At 34.7% G+C, this 23,409-nt stretch overlaps 1 protein-coding gene across 1 annotated transcript in view; it reads left to right on the top strand.

The window, feature by feature from the left end:
• LOC124637224 (adipokinetic hormone/corazonin-related peptide receptor variant I-like) overlaps nucleotides 1–23,409 on the top strand; it is a 140,939-nt gene that overhangs the window by 79,781 nt on the left and 37,749 nt on the right. The window contains exons 3-5 of the mRNA XM_047173585.1: nucleotides 2,175–2,280; nucleotides 9,720–9,924; nucleotides 12,457–12,610. Coding sequence (XP_047029541.1) covers nucleotides 2,175–2,280; nucleotides 9,720–9,924; nucleotides 12,457–12,610 — 465 coding nt within the window. The remainder of the gene's footprint in view (nucleotides 1–2,174; nucleotides 2,281–9,719; nucleotides 9,925–12,456; nucleotides 12,611–23,409) is intronic.

Below are 23,409 nucleotides of genomic sequence, written 5' to 3'. Positions count from 1 at the left end.
GCCGACGGCTGACCCGACGTTTGGCAATATTTTTTTTTCAAGAAAATCTTTATTCCAATCAAAGTTTTCAGTCAAATACCTTATCTTTGAAATGTGCGTACTACCATTCATCTTCATACTGGTTTATGAGCCCAAAGAAACTATGAAACGATTAAATGTACCAGTGTGCTCTTAGTAAATGACAAAGTAATGGAAATTATTCGACTTTCTACGAATAAGTCCATCTTGTCAGTAAGAAAATGTTATGTAGGAATAATAATTGTCAAAAACTTGAACAAGTTTTTTATGATGTTAGAATAGATGTCAAACAGTTCTTTAAATGAATTAATTTCCTTTTTAATATGGCATTATTATCGTCATTCTTTCAAATTCTTTTGCCTTTCTTTTTCCTCAGTATGTTTGGGTCGGCTTCCAGTCTAACCAGATGTAGCATTGTTTACATGGAGCGATTACTTATCTGATCTCCGTAAACCTGTATTTATTGATTAAATAAAATAATAAATTATCCTCACTTTACTTTCTCGAAATCTTCACTACAAGAATAAATTGCAATTAAGCTGAAAGCTAAAATAAATATTAATCAGTATCTGTTAAAACTTTAACCGTCTTACCACAAAAACTTTTAAACGTCAGTTTATGCCTTGTCTAAAAAAATGTCAAATTATGACGTTGACATATGGTTCATTTTGCAGCCAAAATTTTATTAGACAAGTGTAAACCAGGGTTTAAAGTTTTTGTAGTAAGGCCCTAATTGGTTTCGATTTAGTTTTCGAAGCGAAGTACAAATTATTTTAATATTTATATAAAACTTATTAATTTAAAATGATTCGGCCGTGCACCCTAAACTTATATTTCAATTGTGGGAATCAAAGTAATAATTAAACTGGATTGTATCTTTTAAAATATTTTATTGTATTTAAATTGAATTATAGAAATTGAAAATGTTTGAGATTAGTTAAATAAATGATTAATGGTTTACTTTTGATGAAAGTAATACCTTTTAAAGCATTAATATTTTTGAAAACATTTTTTGCAAAAGATCAAAGCCGATGATCCTTGAAGATTAATGACACTCTCGCCGCTCTATATGATCCACCTTTGATAGTTTTCGTAAGGAGATTACTTATGTTAAACTTTGACTTTGACAAAATTCAATTAAGTATAATGTCTCGAGGTATAGTGAATATAAGAGTAGTTGTGTCCATTACCTTTTTTCATAATCAAAAGGATGTTTCTTACTCTTTATTTTTACTGTACTTTTCGGCCGAATTCCACCGTGGTTACAGACGGTCTCCGTAAAACACTGGGGGTTTTTATCGTCGCTTGGTCTTCACAACTTTTATATTTTAGATTGGCACTTGAAGATTGCTTTTATGCTTGTGATGTTTATTTATTTATCTTATTTCACAAGATAACCATCTTATGTGCTAAGCCCCACAAAACCGTTGCAATGGTTTGACTGTGGGGTCAATGAGTATCTATAATATTTAACAATTAAATTTACTTATAACTAAATATGAAATAGATAATTTCACTTGCAATTACATATATAGAACTTAAATAATTTCTACATAGTATCTATAAATTCAATTTTGCGAAGCACACGTAAGTGCGTACATGCCAAGAAACTTGTATGAGAATTTGCGCGCTTATAACTTGGTATTATAAGCGCGAGACATTATAAGAACGCCCGTCATCATCCTCCGAGCCTTTTTCCCAATCATGTTGGGGTCGGCTTCCAGTCTAACCGGATTCAGCTGAGTACCAGTGCTTTACAAGAAGCGACTGCCTATCTGACCTCCTCAACCCAGTTACCCGGGCAACCCGATACCCCTTGATTAGACTGGTGTCAGACTTACTGGCTTCTGACTACCCGTAACGACTGCCAAGGATGTTCAATGACAGCCGGGACCTACAGTTTAACGTGCCATCCGAAACACAGTCAGTGGTGTCTAAGATATACTTAGAAATTACATACAAACTTAGAAAAGTTGCATTGGTACTTGCCTGACCTGGGATCGAACCCGCGCCCTCATACTTGAGAGGTTGGTCCTTTACCCACTAGGCCACCACGACTTTTCCTTTTAAGAACGCCCGTAAACCTACAATAACACTGTGCAATACAGCCTAAATCACAATTGATTGTCAATTTTAACCATGTGTTTTTGTTTCAGATTCTTCGCAATCCTGTACCCACTAAGGCTACCCATTGCAAGAAAAAGAAGTAAAATCATGCTCTCACTAGCTTGGATCATCGCGTTGCTATGCAGCCTACCACAGGTAATATTCCTATTACTTAGTACTTTCTAAAACTAATTTCAACTTAGCTTAGTACAACTTCAGTAATAATTATTTGTATTTGTATTATTTGAATATTGATATGTAAAGTTATATTGTTTATTACATATGAGTTTGTTAGTTTACAGGATAAATATTAACAAATGGAATATTACTCGTTCTTCAAGGCCTTAGTCCTTTGTGAGAAATTACTATTACAACTTGAACTTATTGCGAACTTTGGTCGTTAATCTCTTGTAGGTAGTTGCCTAGTTTTTTAAGTTGAAAAATTGTATGCCAAAGGCTCATTTTACACTTAAATATAGTAGAGAAAAGAAATACAACGTCACGACTTTACATAGCAACGTAGGTAGAAGTTATGTGTAAAGAAAGCAAACTCAGTTTTAATTTTGTTTCACATCAACGTTCCTATACTTAAAGTCTCTCTGTTCCTGCTATACATCCTACAAACTGGTGTGGTCAACCCTTCAATTTTTTCTTCTCCACTTCCCTCTATCTTCGTCATCGGTCTCGTACATCTGACCCTCGTTGATGATATCTTTCGCCACTACATCCCGCTATCTAGTTTTGGAGTGGCCTCTAGATCTTCGACTGAGGATGGAAAATTGCAAAGTAGTCTGGTGGTCTCCTCTTCACGTGGCCTTAGCACCATAGTCGGCTCTAAAACTATATCTAAACATTTCATTATTTATACCAAATTATAATTTCCGTTTTATGACCGTTCACTCAGTATTCCTTAGTCATCCTCACTGTTTCCAAGTGGCTCCCTATATCACAATTTTATGTCAGGATATCTTTAGTTACGTCCCAAAAATGTGACATAATCCTACGTGCTTAGGTTAATAAAGTGTCGTCAAGGGCTTGCAAGAAACCTTATGAGTTCAATTTCTACAGTAACATCAGTCAAACATATTAAATTTTCTAGACTCAAAAAGCTTTCTTGTAAAGCAATTTTCACAAATCTAGAACAAAATCTGTTTCAAAGGTTCCATATTTTTAATATCCTTTGATGTTTGTGAAAAATGAATTAGTGGGAAAGTCATGTCAGTTTCCACAAACTGTTAAGTACACATGTTGCGTTTTTCATGTTAATATTATGGCAGACCTATCAGATAAACAATAGCTAGAGGTGGCACATAAAATGCTTGTGGTAAAACATATTATTATTTTCTTAACATTAAATTAAGAAGTTTATGAACTGTACGTGTGTTTAGTCTAACGAGGGTCTGATATAAATAGTTATATCTAAAGTAGCTTTCGCAAGCCCTTTCACTCACGTCACTTTTCTCCGGTTCTCCGCTCACTTGAATAAAAAGTATCCTGTAGCCTTACTCCATAATTGGCTCACAATTGACATCAACCAATTAATCGCATAGGATTGATAAAAAAAGGCTAATGATAAAAAAAAAACCTTAATATTTTCTTAGCCTTGAAGTTTTATTTTAGGATCTCAAATGTACAAGTTTTAATCCAGCGAGGTTCCGTTGAACCTAAAAACCTAAATAATAGCAATCAATTGGACTGTCGAGACCAATCGGCTGAACGTCAGATTGATTATCGAGCTAATAGCCCAAATCTTTTGGGATACGTTAAACCTAGAAATCTTTTACCAATATTCTGTGATTGACAACTTCAATACAAAAACCGTATTAAAATGGCTGCCTTCAATTTTCTCTGGGTCACGTCAAAAAGGTTTTTTTTTTGGTTGCCATATAATTTTACTCAAACTTTAATTTAATATTCCTTAAAACAAAAACTTGCAACAGTTGATCTTGGGATTTTCTTTTAAGTGGGTAAGTATGTAAATAAGTAAATCTTATTACTTTTATTAAAATGAGTCAATATAGAATTATAATATTTTTAAGATTATTCATAACTGAACTTCTGATTTAATGTGTTTGGTTTATTTTTTTATATTCAAAGTAAGGGCCTGTGGCTAAGTGCTCAACAGAGACAAATTCATTGATCGTAAGGTTAAGCAGCGCTTGGCGCGGTAGGCCCGTGGATGGGTAACGAATTAAGAACCTCCTCCTTTTTGGAAAGCCGGCCAAAAACGTTCCCTATTTGAATTATTTATGGAAGACATGTTTTCTTAATGGTTTCTTGGAAATGTTTACCCAATCTATGTTTACGCAATGAAATTCAAAATTCGAATAGTTTGGCGAAATCACTAAAATTGTTTATGAAAATAATTTGTTTACGTTAACTTTGTAGGTACTGGTTGGAACAAGTAAAAACTTCTTATAGGAAATTTCTTTGTCTGTACAACGATGTACAATAGGTATGTTTTAGGTATACCAGAAGTGACTTTTGTGTTATATACAAGTTGCCATACAAATCTGAGCCTATATATTTCTCGATGATCAATATCTATCTCTTTAAGCCTTTTTGATCTCGGAAAATATATTGTAAGCAACATTATGATACGCAGAAAAATGCCTTCCTTTTACATGATGAATGAATCTCGAAACCTTTGCTATACGAAGCAAAAGCCAATTTTTTAACAGTTGTGATTTATTCGCCAATTCGCGAAAACGTAATAATGATTTATGACGGCCATGCTCCGTAAATATTTTGTGAAAGGGAAGCGCAAAGAAATATACGGGGTCCAAGGAAATATTTTGGGTAGATCATCTTGTTTCAATAATTATGAAAGTCTCTAGCATTTTAGTTATTTATATAACGATCCTAATCTTTTATTAGGTTTGTATTTTGTGATTTTTAGTATCCATCACAATAGCAGTCTGGAAGTTTGTGATTGGTACACCCGTGCATCGGAGAGCACGTAAATGTCTTTTCTGCGCCTGATCTCTCTCCGGTCGTGTCGGATTACCGTCCCATCGTGCTATGAATCTATATATTATATATTATTGGAATTTAGTTACTTCCCTCAATCCCTTCTGAGAAGGTTTTTGTTTAGTCTTGCCAATTTTATTAGAATCACTTTGATACGCAATCCTTAAAATAGTACATGTCTGTTAGACTCGAATAAGTTAACATACGCAAAATGTTATATTATATTTCAATGACGAAAAATATTTTTTAGGTAGATCTCAGTATAATACTATTTTCAGAGAGTTTGTTTCATTTTGAGGTTTTCTACAATACTTATTATTAGCTATATTTTAATCTTTTCTATGAAATATATAGTAGTATATTATTTAATTGTGTTAAAGTTTCTTCGAGCGTTGAATGCCCAAAACCTACCTGAAATAAAAAAGACCATTTGATTGGGCACAAGTGCACTTTTTTACCACGGCACCAACTGGCATTTTTTTCTTTGACCGCAAAAAATCCAGCTAGTAGGTCAAAGTATGAAACACACTTCACAATAAGTATGTCACAGATACATCGCTCCGAACACTGGACGAGCTACACGACAGTCCGATATCACGCAACCGGGATCATATGACGCAAGATAAAGTGTCTCTTCTAGTTAATAAAACTGTCAACAACTGTCAACTGTCAACGTTACCTTGCTCACAAAGTTGGCTATAACATTTTTTTCTAGTCTCCTTTTGAATTAAAATTGCCTTTATATAAATTCTTATACCTACTATGTATTTACGTGACAATGTCCATGTTTAGAACTTTAAAGTAATAAGGTAGTGACGTGGGTAGATACGCAGTAATTCCTTTACATTAAAACCATCTAAAGGAATTTTAATAACTGAAGTCTCTTATGTCAATAAAGAATTTATTATTACCATTATGTATCGCAAAGTACTCCAATTAATGAGTATTTTGATAAAAAATAAATTAAAAATTAATTCACCTACATGTTTGTGACACAGAAAAAAACTAATTACAAAAGAAGAGGCTTCATGACATATACCTAATTAAGAATTTAATTAACTAAATAAAAAAGTAAAAGTACCTAACTATTTTATCGCTGAAATAATAATTATATCAATTCAACAACATAATATGTCAACATAATTTGACGCGATAATTGGTTGTATTTTCAGAGACGGTTTTCACCAATTAACATTTGTTTCCCTAACAGCACAAATGACCAATAACAGGAAATGTCCAAAACCAAGCAGTGTCCACAAAAAAAGTCACGCTTTTCTTGTTTCGTCCTTTCCCTCTAAGGCAACAGAAATAAATGATTGCCTCTATTTGCAAAACTTTTTTTCTTTACAAAGACGGATCTTTACATTAAGTTTTACGCTGTTAAGAAAAGCGATCACATTCACTCTTTAAGTACCCGCATACTACAAACTTTTAGTCGGTCAATAGTTTGTTTGGGCTCATAAATCAGTATGAAGATGAATGGTAGTACGCACTTCACAAAGATCAGGTTTTTAGTTATAGTTCGGCCATTCAGAGAATGCGTTCCTGACACGTCGCGATTGAACTGACGACGTAACTACATTCATTGATTATTGATATAATAATGTTGTTTTAATGCTCCTCAATTGTTAAAACGGTAAACAACCAGCAAAAATATTTTTATCGTAACTGCAACGCCATTGCAAAGTTACGTCGTCAGTTCAATCGCGACGTGTCAGGAACGCATTCTCTGAATGGCCGAACTATAGTATAGGACCTACTGAAAACTTTGATTGGAATCAAGATTTTAAAAAAACCGGTCAAGTACGAGTCAGAATCGCGCACGAAGGGTTCAGTACCATTATTTAGAAAATGAGCAAAAAAACACGTTTTTAGTTATTCTACTTTTCAGTATTTGTTGTTATAGCGGCAACAGAAATACATCATCTGTGAAAATGTCAACTCTCTAACTATCACGGTTCATGAGATACAGCCTGGTGACAGACGGACGGACAGAGGAGCGAAAACAATAGGGTCCCGTTTTACCCTTTGGGTATGGAACCCTAAAAATTGACAACTATCGGGTCAACTGTCGGCCGACTGTTTAGTTTTTAGTATGCGAGTAGGTATTCTTTGTTACGCTGTCAAGAAAAGTGAACCCATTCACTCTTATATTACATTCCATTCATTCTTTGAAGGAAATTCGCCGATATTGTTCATTTGTCGTGTTCCTGATTTTATTTATTATTTGTTATATGAGACGTGTCGTGTGTGAAAGATTTGGCACGACGGCGATGGAATAAGATTTGCTCCTTTGTTTACATACTTTTAACGTTGTGAGTGCTCTTTTGACTGAGAGTTTTCTTATTTTTAACGTTGTGAGTAGAGCACTCAAACTCACTTTGACTGAGAGTTTTCCTAAACAAATTATAGTAATTAAAGCCCTTAAGGTGATTGCGAGAAGTGTTTTTTTATATTTGTTTTTATCACTAGAGCTAATAAATAGCCTCAAACAAATTGACGTCTTTGTTTCACTCCCAATTTTACAATTCGAAACTTTATCGAAAGATCAAACAAAGGTTATCGAAGAAATATCGATTAAATCTCTCGGAGTGAGCATGTACCTTTCAGAATGACAGATAAATAGACAAATGACTCACATACAGACAAATCTACTTCAGAACTTCTAAATATTACAGAGTAGGTATAACTCTAACTAAATTATTGCTCTTACCTTTAAGTGTGTCAAGGTTGTACCTACATCTTTTTCCACGTGACCTTATTAGTAACCAGAAAGCAGAGCCAGAATTCACATCTGTGAATTCAATATGTGTATGTCTTTGAATACTGAGGCAGTTTATCTACGTATACATATCTATTATGAATACCTTTATTATTCTGTGAAATCATTATTGACATTTATGCCAGGAATATGGGTCGTTTATAATTATTATTCCTGGTAACACATGTATCTAGACTAATTGTATACAAACGTGTTATTATGTATCAACATATCAAAGCAGATTTAAAGACAAAGCGTGTCTGGTTTCCAAGTGCTTATAACTTTCCTATGGCCTTACTTTGTGGGTAGCAACAACCATATCTCATGGTAATTATTCACAAAAAATATTTTTGGTCAGAAATGCTCCACTCATAAAACTGACATCTCCTATGGGATTTAAGGGACGTAAAACTGATAAAATCTCTTGTCTAGAAACTGCCTAGAAACATCGTAATGTTGAGAATACTTGAAAACTCAACATTAGCATGCAAATTGTAGCAGAAAAGTTTCTCCTCAGTAGATATGTCAGAACTACACTACAAAGCGTAGTTGATAATTTCGTAATTTACTATAATCATACCGAATATCTCAACTCGGAAACAAGTGAAGGTTGTAAAGTTTCAGATGAAGTGTTCTGTACTGCCAAGACTATGTAGATAATACAGTAGCGAGGGTAGATAAATTATATGAGTAATGTCAAGTTAATCTGTGTTTGTGATTATCGGGTCGGCGAAACACGTGTCGAGTATCCAAAGCCGCAATTAGCTGTCTCGCGAAAATTAACGCTACATATTTTTCTAACATTTTATGACATGGATTTCCGCAAAATAACGCCTAATTCTAGAGTTTATAATATTTTTTGCCAATCCTCTTAATGATGATTATTCTTTTGTGTGTATGCTTTATTAACACAACAAATATCAAAAACAAAGAATACTTCGATAACTCCCAAACGAAATAAAACATATTAATAGAATTAATGTTCATTGTGCCAAAATTTACTGGCAACCCTAAATATGAAGGTGAGATAATGACTCATTACCCAGCTTTACGGGTATGTATGAGATTTTATAATTATAAATTAAGCCGGGTTGGTTATGAAGTACCCTGTCAGGCATTCATTAAATTTTGTATTGCGGGGTTTTGAAATATTTCCCTCGTACGTTAATTAAATATTTTTGAGCCAAATACCGGACCTTGTTTGGTATTTTTTGTTCGTAAATATTGTAGAATTTTGAGAGGTTTTATGTCTTTGTTGGGTACTAAGTATTCAAAGTTCATTGTACTCATATTAATTTCAAAATTGTTGCTTAATGTAAAATAATTAAGATTGTTGGGCCGAATTTTTCGTACAGATCATATTTTGATCCAATATGAAAGTTCAAGTAATGAATATAAAATAATTACGAATAGGTAGGTATATAGATCCAGAGATCGACAGTCAATTGTGACGATGTTTTTAATTATAAAATACCAAAGGTAAAATACCAAAGGTAAAATACACAGCCGTGTTTGGAAGTGTAACGAACCTCTTTTTGTTCTAATTTCTATAAACCTGATCAAACTTTTTACACAAATATCGGCCATTGCTGTGTGTGAATGGTCTGTGTGATATCATTTAGTGAAAAAGTAAACTAACATGACATTATCCACAAAAAATATGTAAACATACGTGAACCTGCTTAAATAAAATTCCTAAAATATTTAATGTAGATAGTTACTTAAAATAAATTCTAAAGTCACAGCTCATACGAAGCTACTAATTACGTAAGCATCGTTATGCGTGTAAAGAGAGACCTTAATTAAGTCTGAGTTAAATCTTAATAAGTACAAGCGAAAGTGAACTTTATTTCCTTTGTTTCAGAGTCTAGTCTTCCGTGTGATGAGTCATCCGAAAGTACCGGATTTTCAGCAATGTGTGTCTTTTGAAGCGTTTGCGAACCAACATCAGGAACTTGCATACAACGTGTTTTGTCTCGGAGCGGTGTATTTTTTGCCGTTGACTATAATTTCTGTATGCTACGCTTGCATTTTTTACGAGATTTCGAAGAATTCTAAAGAAAATTCGGGTGAGTTTATTTACTTTTATGTAATATTTATTTTATTATGTACTAGCTTTCGCCAGTGGATTTACTGGCTACCTGAAGTAGTCCTCTACTTCCCACACCTGGATAAAAAGAAACTTATTCGCTATTCCGATGTAAAAGCTAGTTACTTCCAAGTTTCATTAAACTTCATTTTGTAGTTTTGGCGTGACAATAATAAACATTCATTTATACAAACGCATTCATATAAGAAGAATAAGTACCTATGGCCTAGTGGGTAAAGGACCAACCTCTCAAATAAGAGGGCGCGGGTTCAATCCCAGGTCAGGCAAGTACCAATGCAACTTTTCTAAGTTTGTATGTAGTTTCTAAGTATATCTTAGACACCATTGACTGTGTTTCGGATGGCTGTAGGTCCCGGCTGTCATTGAACATCCTTGGCAGTCGTTACGGGTAGTCAGAAGCCAGTAAGTCTGACACCAGTCTAACCAAGGGGTATTAGGTTGCCCGGGTAACTGGGTTGAGGCGGTCAGATAGGGCAGTCGCTACTTGTAAAGCGCTGGTAGCTACATCCGGTTAGACTGGAAGCCGACCCCAACATAGTTGGGAAAAGGCTCGGAGAATGATGTGTACATAATTTACAGTTCCTATTAATGACTCGATTAGATCAAACTACAGTTACATTTTGGGCACTCAATACGTGAATCGGTAACCATTTATCTCTAGCTGCCAAGGTTTAACAAATCAATTACTATAATAACTTTATATTTGACGTCTCAATCTGTTTTTAAGTAACCAAACTTTGGTCGCAAATCTTCGGCTAACATTGAGGTGGAACCAGACATTGTGAGGAACGTCCCACGAATGCCCCGGCTTGAGGCATACTAGTTCAAAACGTTGTACTGACGTATTATATGCTCGACTCGAGCCATCGCTCGCGCCGCATGCCTTACAAAGTCTGGATACGGCTTTACAAGTGCTCAACATATCAAATTGTGAAAACCAATAGTTTTATACTAGTCATGTGGGTGTCGGGGATGATCGAAATATATCCATATGAAGGTTGCGGGTGGCAATAGACATAGCAAGCATAGTTTTTTTTTGACATTTCATCAGTGTAGGAGTAGAACAAATAGACGTTAAACGGGTGTAATCTATTTACTCAGTTTCTGTTTCAATGTCCAAAATTTTAGTTTGACATGGTAAAAAAGGGTTTAAAGAAGGTTTTTAACCCATCAATAACTATGTTTACAATGAAATAAAAGCTCGCGGCCTGTTTCTATGCTGAAATTCAACCGTTTTTTGTCATTGGGGAAATTGATTCCATGATTTATTTATTTATTTATTTAATAGTTCATGTACACAGATACACACACAGAATATAGAAAAGAAGAAAGATAGAACACATAGTACATAGGCATGATTGTAATCTCCATAGCGGTAGTATTAAATGGAGATCAATTTAATGGATTCTGTTCAATATTTATTAAAGTTTTCAAGAATTAGCGGTACAGCAAGTTTATTAAGTAAGTTATGATTGTTTAAAGTACTCTTAAACAAAATTAACTGAACTTGTCGATCCAAATCATTTATTTAAATAAGACAGTTTTGCTCGTCTTTTCAAATTATTAATAGGATCAAATCAACCATTAATGATGATTAAAAAAAAATATTGAGATAGCAATTTATAATTGCTTAGTGTTAAAGTATCGATAAATTAACAGCACATATTACAAGTACTTTGCAAAATTAATCATACTTCTAATAAGTAGTAAGTATATGATTAATGCTCAATCCTTCTCCATGTGAGAGGAGGCCTGTGCCCAGCAGTGGGACGATAAAAAGGCTGTAACAGTAACAGTAATAAGTATCATTAATGACCAAAAATATATCGAAAGCATAAAGTAAAAAGAAGCTAGTAGCACTTCCTTTGATAAAAAGACCTATAATATAAAATTAATATGAAGATTATATGAACATTCAACACCCACATATTTAATAAGATTTTATAAATACTGAGACCTCATTGAAATTGATATGGCAGAGCATTAATACCAATTAATTTATTAATAGGATTATCAATAAAGCTTGTTATCGGATTACGCAGAGATTTATTCGTTAAATTATTCACGCCTTGATATTTACCTCATTAAGAAATAATAAAGATAAAATATATTATTCGTTCAAATGTAAACGTTGCGGTGATCATATTTATTGAAGTAAATGATTTCTTAGAAAATATTATTTTGTTTGTTGTACTTTATCTACACGTAAATATTAATTTATGATAAAATGAAAAAATAAGTTTTATATGTAGGGGATTATAAGGGATAATCCTTGTACCTATTTTACTCATTATAAAATATATTTCCACATACCTAAGTAAAAATACAATATTTTATGAGCGAGAAACATAGTTGGGGTCACGGGCTAAAACTAGATGAATAATTATTTTTCTTTGAAGTAAAAGTTAACCTAAATATGTATTGAACCGAACCTTCACAGCTCATCTAGAGATAATGACTAATAAGGTTCTAATTTTAAAATCTTTTTCAGAAAAATACCACCAGTCAGACCACAGCAGAGTGATGCTGAGGAGATCCGACCAAAGACCGCTGGCTCGTGCTAGGAGAAGAACGCTCAGGATGACCGTTACCATAGTAACGGTTTTCGCTTGCTGCTGGCTACCTTATGCCACCATGACTTTATGGTAAGTGACATATATGTAGATAGATATGTAGTTATACTTTTTAATTATCTATACTAATATTATAAAGAGGAAAACTTTGTTTGTTTGTTCGTTTGTTTGGTTGTAATGATTAGGCTCAAAAACTACTGGACCGTTTTTAAAAATTCTTTCACCATTCGAAAGCTACATTATCCACGAGTAACATAGGCTATATTTTATCCCGGTACGGGCAGTAGCTACCACGGGACGCGGGTGAATCCGCGGTCGGAAAACTAGTTATGAGTTCTAGTGCTATCAGTCAGTATAAAAAAACTAGCTTCCCTAAAACAGCTCATGGTTGCATAAAAAAATCGGTAGCACTATACGAGCTTTTATTTACCTTCACCGATGTTTCGTGGACCTGTAATGAAAAAAAAAAAAATTAATTGTGTAAATATGTATGTATATGTCGACCGAACGATGCCATCAAATTATTTCATATTAACATCCGTAGCATTAACAAGAACTTTGATCAACTGCGAGTACTACTAACAATGACGGATCTAACATTCGACGTCGTTATTCTGACTGAATGTTGGCTACGCGGAGTAGCTAACTTACCTACTTTAGAGGGGTACACTGCTTACTCCACAAACTCAGCGCTCAATCAGAATGACGGTGTCGTCATCTACGCTAAAACAAACCTGTCATGTAAAATACGCGAACCAACTTTTACAGACGCAAATTGTTTGATTTGTCAAATAGAACAAAAGATTTCAATCGTGGCTGTATATCGTTCACCTTCTCTAAAGACCCGAGAAAACTTCAACAACTTTGTAAGTAGCCTATCCGAAGTGTACGACAGCCTACCCACCGATATAGTCTTAGTTGGCGATATTAACATCGACATCTGTTCTAACAGCTCCGACCCCCTACGTGATGAATATTTGACCTTCAATGCGACCCACGGACTTTTCCCAACCCACACCTTCCCCACGAGAAAAACAACTTGTCTAGACCATTTTCTCACAAAACCTAATTTGTTCACTAAAACTCTAGTACTTAATCCTACGTAACAGATCATATGCCAATAATCCTATCCATAGAAAAAAATACCTCTTGCCGTAAACCGAATACAACTAAAACTCTTTTAAACTTCGACAAAATAAAAACAGATCTAGAAAGCGCCGATTTTACAAACGTGTTTAAAACTAATGATACAAACCTAGCTACTAACACACTTATAACTACCATCTCAAATGTCATACGGGATAATACTAAAACTATCACAGTAACTAGAAAATGCAGAATCTTAAAGCCGTGGATATCACCAGGATTACTCCGTTGCATGAAGCATTGAGATAGACTGCATAGCAAAGCCAAAAAATCGCCAGACAACATGACCACTAAATTAATCTACACGCGTTACAGAAATTTTTGCAACCGCCTTCTACGTAAACTAAAGTCTACTTATGAAAAAAGCCTAATTGAATTCCTATGAAAAGGTCTTTTCCTATGGAAAGGTCTTTTCCTATGGAAAAGACCTTTCCTATGGAAAAGACCTTTTCATAGGAATTCAATTAAGGAAAGGTCATAGGAAAGGTCGAAAGGTCTAGCATAGTAATTCGCTAGCATAGGAAAAAACCTGGCAGACAAAATACTCGCCTCCGCACCCGCCCAAAGCAACAATCCAGAAACACTGAGCGTTAAAAATCTGGCCTCTATAAATAGCCCGACCAATTCAATAGCTCTTTTGGAAGAAGAAGAGTCGCACATTGAACTCATAATAACGCAACTACGCTCTGATTGTGCCACGGGATGGGACGGGATCTCATCACAAATAATAAAATTATGTCGTCACACTCTAATACCTCCCCTCACCCATATTTGTAACCTCGCAATAAGCTCAGGAGTTTTTCCAGAAATGCTCAAAAAAGCGATCGTACACCCGATTTACAAGAGTGGGGACAGAGACTGTGTCAACAATTATCGCCCAATTGCGGTTCTTTCCTGCATCTCGAAATTTCTTGAGAAAATTCTAAATCGGTCACTCAAGGGATTTTTAAAGAAATTTAAAATATTAGCTGAGAACCAATACGGTTTTCGCTCTGGTTACTCTACCGAAGATGCCGTAATTGACTTGACAACAGAAATTACTAAAAACTTGGACAGTAAAAGCAAATGCTTACGTATTTTCCTGGATCTCTCTAACGCATTTGACACGGTTTCTATTCCCATCCTCCTCGCCAAGTTGGAAAAACTAGGCATACGAGGTAATGCATTTAATATTCTTAAGGACTACTTATCCAATAGAAAACAACAAGTTAAAGTAGGTAATATGAATAGCGATGAGGTTACAGTGTCCTACGGTGTTCCACAGGGGAGTATTTTAAGTCCAACCATTTTTCAACTCTACATAAATGACCTCTGCCGAATCTCTCTTCCAAACACTAACATCTTTACGTATGCAGACGACACAGCAATTTTCGTCTGGGGTCCGAACTGGAATGCCGTAAAGGAGATAGCCGAATATTCCCTATCAAAAATCACGAACTGGCTTTCAAACAACCTGCTCACGTTAAACCTCTCCAAAACACACTATGTTGCCTTCTCGATCAGGAAAACTAATTCCCCACCACAAAACTTCTCTATCTTACCCATAATTGCTCTTTTCGGGAAGTCTGTACATGCCAAACAAATCGAACGAGCCGAGCATGTCAAGTACCTAGGTGTATATATTGATAGGGGACTGAGGTGGGACAAGCAGATAGACAGTGAGGAGACTTATACATATATTTAAAGCACTCAGAGACTGTGTTCCATTTGAGAAACTAAAACTCATCTATCTTGCCCTTTGTCAGTCCATTATTCAGTATTGCATCCCAGTTTGGGGTGGCGCCGGCAAGACACTCCTTCTCAGTCTGGAAAAAGCACAAAGAGCTGTGCTCAAAGTAATGACTAAAAAGCCTTATAGATACTCCACTGAAAAACTTTATGCAGACTGCAAGGTCTTAACAGTTCGACAACTCTTTATGCTCAAGTCCACCATGAGAAGACACCGAAGCATCCCTCGTCCCGATCCAGGCAAACGTAGCGGGAAGTCTGTATGCCCACGCACTCTCTGTAAGACCTCCTTTATAAGTTATATAACGACATCCACAAGAAACTGAATATCGCTGGACTAAACAGACACAAACTTAAAACCAGCCTGACTAACTGGCTCCAAAATAAAGACTATAAAAAAACGGAAGAATTACTGACATACATCGCATAGAACAACCCTCACATACAAACACACGTCCCTATTACCTACATAACAACACACTACCATACAACACAAACACAAAATCCCACACATCCCTACACACTTACACCCACACTACACACACTCACTTATACTCACTCAACAACCCACGGTCCACATTAGTAATATGCACATGTATATGCATTATTATCTTTTTAATTATTATTATCTTTTTTTTTCTCTTGAATCTCCAGCGACAACGTTCACCCGCATGCATAAATATTGTAACAGTAATCATTGAGCTTCATTAAATGACTGAACACTGCCACCCAAAATACAAGCTTTCGCTTAGTTTGGGAGACATCATCAGTACCTATAGCACATTACATTTTAAACCTGTGTCTAGATATAAGTCACCCAAAGAACTGTATAACCTTTGCGACAATAAAGATTATTTATTTGTTTATATGTATGTGCAAAAGTAATATAAAATGGATATGTTTAACTCTTTCTCGGCAGGCAGGTTTAAAAGGAATGGAGATGCTCAATATACTTACGTCGCTGGATTAAAGTTTAATTAAATTAAATTCGAACATTTCGAACATTTCCTATGAAATTCCTGGAAAACCTCCGAGAACTTGAAATCACGTTAACTTAAACAGCTGTCAATTGTAGATCTTTGAGGTCCAATTTCACCAATAAGGAAAACGTCTGATTACGGAAAATGTCTATCGGATCTTAGATTCTAACCTCCATTAGTCGAAGGTAAACATTTTACCTGAGATTTGTGTCCCCAAACTTATAGATGTCCAAAGCAAGTTTTTACGTGTAGTAGGTTTCACGAAAATTTCCGCTTGGTAATAATAAAAAAAATTGGTTTATCGACCTGTTAGGTAAACGAATGCCGAAATTGCCATTTAATATTTTTATGAGTAGTAATCAAAACTTCTTTTTTTTAATCTTTGAGAAGGATTACGGACTTATCACAATATTATAGGTAACAAATTATAATACATACTAAAATTGACAATAACAAGCCTCCACAGATAATTTCATCCTATCGACAGATACAAATGTAACTTATGTAGGTATCATACAGTTACAGCCTTTATTCTATACCGTTACCTGCAGTTTAAGTGCTGCTAGCCAGTTTTATATTATTCTCAAAAAAATAAAATTAAAAACTGTAGTGTGTAGCCGACCTTATTCCCGATTTATCTATATACATGTACTTAGTATTAAGCTTAGGTTAATCAAAGCAGTACAATATACGCCTTAGACCTAGCAACACGTCTCTATCATTTATCACCAATAACTCCCCACATTGCAAAACATTAATTCACAAAAAAAAACAACTTTGCTAAACGTCGCCTTACTAACTACGTTCGATTTTGTGCAAAAAAGGTATATCGAGATCCCGCGGTAGTGAATTAAAACTACGTGCACTACGTTTCTAGTAACAAGTGTTATTGTGTTAACAGGTAACTGGGATATGAACATTATACAGGCACTAACAGCTGTTAATCTGCATTTTCTTAAATAAGAAGCAAACACCTATTAATTAATATTAAAACCTCAAAATCATTTAAAATTTTAAATTATTGTCACAGGCTGGTTTTGGGCTCATAACAATTCAATACACGAAAATATATTATTCAACATTACTATAGTCGTGTACAACAGTGTTTTAGTCGATATGGCATGTGACATGAATTATATTCAAGAGACGGGGAGTGTCACACCGATATGAGAAGACATTCACTCATTTATCATTATTATTATATAGCTTGAATGTATTTGTAGACAGTTGTTTGAAACAGAAAATTCGAATTTCAAATGGGTGTGTTGTGTTTTGGGACAGTCATATAGTAGCAGTAGTGATGTAACATTATTGACATCTAAAGATGGCAAAAAACCATTATGACGATGTGTAGGTATATTGTGTATGTGCAGATTGTCGCAATATATCATTTCGACGACCTCTATGGCGCAATGGTCACCAAGCCGGACTGCCGAATCTGAGATCCCGGGTTCGATTCCCGGTTCGGTCGACATTTGTGTGATGAGCATGCTTGTTGATCGTGGGCTGGGTGTTACAATATGTATTTATAAATATTTATATGTGTAGCTATATGTAGTTTATCAGTTGTGTTAGCACCCATAACACAAGTTAATTAATAACTTACCATGGGGTTAACCAACCGTGTGTGAAAAGGTGTCCCGACACTATGTCCCGACACTATCATTCACTTTTCATTTGTTTAATTAACAGTTACGTTTGAACATCATAGAAAGAAAAAAAATTACACAACAGAAGAAAGTTAAATAAAACAAGTGAAGTATAGGAAAAATACATAATATTGCTACACATAAAGAGGTCAGCGCTCAGTATCAATGCTGCATCATCTCATCATCTTTTCATCCTCAAGTCGATATAACAATTTTATTCGAAGTCTGCGGAGCATGTTTTCTTCGTATACCTGTTGAACATATCGACAACATAATCATTCGATAAAACAATATCTAAGTTAACTTAGTGCCCAATAAAATCAATTACTAAGTTCTTCAAATGTAGCTAGTTATTACAGCTATTTGAGCTTTGACTTCAACACTAATCTCATATGAATTCAACCACGCATATAAGATCGGTTCATTTTGGTGAACATTTGAATAATCTTACATCTGGGCTGAGAACTCAAAGTGATAGCTAATCGACTTGAAACTACAGTAATTATCGAAAGAATATTATCATTTAGGTATGGTTATATCGATAGGAATATTAGGTTCAATGGTACCTATCTGTTTCGCAGAATATATAGAGTATCCGTACACTACAGACTAAACAGTAGGCAGACAACTGGCAATTGTTTTTTTTGAAAACCTTGAATTCAATCAAGTTTTTAGTCGGTCTGATACTGGCCAAATATCTGATCTTTGTTATGTGCGTTCTACCATTCATTTTTATACTGATTTATGAGCCCAAACTAATTTATCGGCCGACTAAAAGTTTGCAGCGTGTGGGTGCTTTTTGTTGTTTGGTAGAAATAATTAGACCTACTCAAATATTGACTGTCTCGACCAGTTTCAGACGTGACCTTGTGTCGCAATGTATATAATATTATCGATTTAAATTGTTTTGGAATATACGATTATTTACTTCTTCTATCTCTAAAAGTAAAGAAGATTTTTTTGTTTGTTTGTTTTTGTACCCTAAAGGCACCGAAACTACTTAAAAAACTGTTGGAAACCTACACTATTCTCAAGTAACATAGGCGATTTATCCTGGTCCGGGTAGAGGTCCCCATAGGACCCCGGGAACCAGTAAATCGACAAAGAGAATGAACTCTCGTCTACGAGTGATTTTGCATTTTGCATGAATTCGAACTCTATTCACAAATCACAGTGGACATTTTCCTGACTGTGACAAAATTGCAAGTCAAACTTTCTATCAAACTATTCTGGACTGAATATTGTAGTGCGGAAGCTTAGATCTCTGGTTGGGAAGCCGCAATACGTGGATTCAAAAGCAAATAGTAATAGTAACGTGCCTTTTTGCAAAATAATATTTATTTTGTATGTTGATATTGGGCCAAACTTAAATAAACATAGTAAGGTAATAGTAACATAATAGGTAAAGGATATACACGGATGATTGAAACTCTTATTCCTCAGTGAAAAAGTCTTCGTGAAAAGAAGTCTTTGCTCCGAGAGGGTTAGGCTGATTCCCTTATTTATATTTACACAAACAAACCGCAAAAAGAGGCACAAGAAACCACTTAACACTCAATAATTAATTACCAATGACAGAGATCTTCGGTTCAGTGAAAACGACGGCCGTAAAACCATATTCAAGACAGCTATCACGAATTTATGTATATTTAAACAATTTAATGGACCTTCGCTGGCTTCTTCACATCCATTAACTTAGACTTATTGTTTACTTTTTGCGTACATCTATTATTAAGTTGTTTTCTTCGGAAAGTCTTAAAATTATGCTTGTTATTCGAAACCGCGAGAATGGCTTGGGTATTTCTTCGAAATATATTTAGGTGTGACTGATTTCAACATTCTGAAAATAGGCTAAAATTGGTTTTTTTATCCAAATGCCAAAAATATTTTTTGGTAACCAATTGGGTGGTTGCTACGCTAATACTTACACAGTTGCATGATCTTGTTAGACTAAAGCAGTTTCTATCATAGTTGAGAAAAGGCTAGGCAGATGATGATTTCTGCGATGGCATTTGCTTTAGTTTATTCTTTTCTTTCCTAGAATATCAAGCATCGGTAGGTTACTCAATATCTCTTGCGTAAGTATGGAGTGCACTGAAATAGCTAGAATAGATACTTGAGAATGTCCAATGCACCTTGAGTAACATAACAACCACCCAGACATGTTCTATTTACTGTCTCACTGTTACGGCAAAAATAGATTTTTATATATAGAACCCATAACAGCACCTACTTCAAGCATACAAATTTTTGTATGATTGAAAGTAAACCGATCATTTAATTGTTCTTGAATCTTGGATTTATAAATTCCAATTTATATTTTCTTTTTTGCTAACTTTCTATCTCTATTGAAACTAGCCTAATTCTGTGAAAGGTGCTTTTTCACTTTCGAATTAAATAATTGCTAAAAGCCAAAAATATTCGCCCTTTTTTCGGGTCACTGCAATGACAAGCAAAGATATTTAGTAGTACAGCGTACATTAAGATTTTCATCCGAATAATCATGTCTAGTCTATTCTAAGGTTTAGACCATTCTAACGATTATCTATTTATTCGAAAGTCGTAGGACGAAACTAATGATGTTTAGTTAGATTCCGTGAATGTCTTTGACCGTATAATATTTGTTTCATTAGACCTTTATTCAATCAATTTATTTGACGTTATGTCTTGCCAAAGACAGTCTTCTGAGAATTTCATCCTACGCGAGATACTTTCATCCTTACAAATAATATAAATATGAAGGTAACTGTCTGTATCGGCCGTTTCCAATATTCGATCCACCTGTTGATTTGATTACTAGAGATATGACATTATATACAACATGTAACTTAATTAACGCACGCGGGATTGTTCGAAAGAGTTACCGCGGCCCTGACACATAAAAGGCCTACGAAGGAACATGATGGGTTTTAGTATGTAAGAGTCTGACATTCCCTAACGCTGCTAACCCACAAGAAGTCATTTGATGATTTCCGATCAAAAAAAGATATGACATTACTTACACGTAAGTTCAATTTCGTATCCCTGGTAGGCAAACAATAGGTAGATAGCATATTTGGAACACAAATTGCAAAGAATATATTTGTTCAAATATTACAACAAATATGAGATACAAAAATGTTGCTACCTACTCATCTATAGAAAGAATTCCTTTGATAACTTTGGGAGGGCGAAAGCCTTTCTAGAAAAATCGTTATGTAGACAAAACAGCAAAAAAAACCGAATTCCTGATTAATTAGCTTTGGATTCTGTCGAATATTTTTCTTTGAAAGCTGAATGAGGATCAGTTTTTTGCGTTTATGTTGAAAATGTTGTACAAATAGAGTTGAATTTTGAAAAATCTGTCGTAGCTTCTTTTGATCTGTCTAAATTTTATTGCATTCATAAAGGAGGGACTGAAAACGAAATAGACCGAGAAAATGACACGCAAAATATTTGTTGTCAAAAAGTGGTTCTTCTAGACTTGAGTGGGGAACTACTAGTATTATAAACATGTTTCGATAGTTTGACTTCATTTTTATCCGTGTTCCTGAAGTAGAGTCGGATTTCGCAGGATCAAAAACAAATCACCGTCGAAGAAACATTTTGTATTTACAAATTGAGAGGCACTTTGATCAATTTTTCCTTAGTAAGTCTCTTGGTACATAATATACGTAAGCTTTACACAAAATGATTTCATTCAATCTTTGGTTTCTTCTGGGAAATCTATTAAGCCGATAAAATACTGATGTAATCAGGAAAAGTTTTTTTTGGTACCTACTTCATACAGTTTAGTTTGTTAAGCGTTTATTTGCTGCTAATGTAAAAAACACTGCGTAAAAAGTGAACCAAACTACGTATTTAATAAAAATAAAATGAAAAGACAAAAACCAGTTCTGTTATCTGGAACTATGAAGAATAACTATCGAATTGAACAAAAAAGAAATATGCCTATAGTAACTTTGACTGTCGGGACCCACTAGGGCGGGCGCCGCACTAGATTGAAATAGGTCCCGAATGTCTGCCCGAGACTGATCGGCACAGGATTTTAGTATGGATAATGCTTCAAAGGAACAAACATATCTACAAAGACTAAATGAACACATTACCCTCATTTACGTGCAGTCAGATAAAAAGAAAGACAGTACGATTTTCCTTCGGATTTATCATTTTAAAAGAGAAAACTTTTAAAGAATACCTAAGTTAGTTTCAAGTGTTATTTTAAAAGTGCATTCGAATAAGTTGCACGTGTTTTATATTCAAAGAACTTCCGAATGTTCTGTCACATTACATTTTATTTAATGTTGAGTAACAAATTATAATTTTCAACACTTTTGTCATTGCTATTCAGATCCTTCAGAGACAAATAAGACTGAAAAGTACTACTAATTCCAGTCTCCGTCTAAAGAAAAGTTTACACTTGTTACCCGCAAAATTTTGTAAAATGTTTTGTACTGAAATACTTCTGGTCTAATATTTTGTTTTACTTGAAGGAGAATTGTAAATTATTGCAACATTGTTTTGTTTGAAGTTTGTAGAACTGAATAGTGGTAGCGCTTTGCTTCAAAAAGCTATTTCAACTTTATGAGCGGTTTCGAAAATTTTCCGGTCAGTTTTATGATCGAATGGAGCATGGAGAACAAAATGACTAGCGGAGGTACCATAACCTAAGAAAGAGTGCCCCAAAATGTGGGTAAGTGGTGGATGAGGAACGTTACTGTTTCCACCCTTATACGCTACGTTTAGAGGCGACCATTTTCTGTAATAAAATATCAAAGTTCGTTGACAGAAGTCTCAAAGAACGCGAAAGCCTCGTTAGTTCACTCGTAACTGATCGTTTTGGTCATGCCCGCAATACGAATTTGACCTAGATGAAGGCTGCTGACCTACCTGCATTATGGTATCTCCGCTCATCTTTACTCCGTGGACAGTAGCGCGTATGCATGTGACAAACAAACAAATGACAAATACATAGACCGGTTCGAGAGAAATTCTGAAATATCGCGTCATTTCATCCAGCGTACACGGGCGACTAAATCCACTAGTGTGCACCCAATCTGTTTTCGTGGTTGGCTGTATTTTCCATAACAAGAATACTTTCATTCAGTTTTATTTCTGACTTTCTCAAATATTGGGTAAAGGCAAACAACGATTATTTTGTTATTGCTTAAATTACGATAAACGTAGTTGCTTGAATAAACAATAATATTCCTGCTGTTTATTTTTGATATTAATGAAAAGGTAAAATGAAGCTGCATTTTCTGTCAATTTGTCTTGATGATTACAGAATACATTTTAATTAACGGGCATTATTTTGCATAATCAGATTCATTGTTTTTGTATGAATTTTAAATAATACTTTACTGTGAAATGTGTTGTTTTCTCAACA

Source organism: Helicoverpa zea, chromosome 15 (genome assembly GCF_022581195.2).
Source record: "Helicoverpa zea isolate HzStark_Cry1AcR chromosome 15, ilHelZeax1.1, whole genome shotgun sequence".
Taxonomy (NCBI): domain Eukaryota; kingdom Metazoa; phylum Arthropoda; class Insecta; order Lepidoptera; family Noctuidae; genus Helicoverpa; species Helicoverpa zea.
The sequence above is the reverse complement of the archived record's forward strand: the minus strand, read 5'-3'. Positions and strand labels throughout refer to the sequence as shown.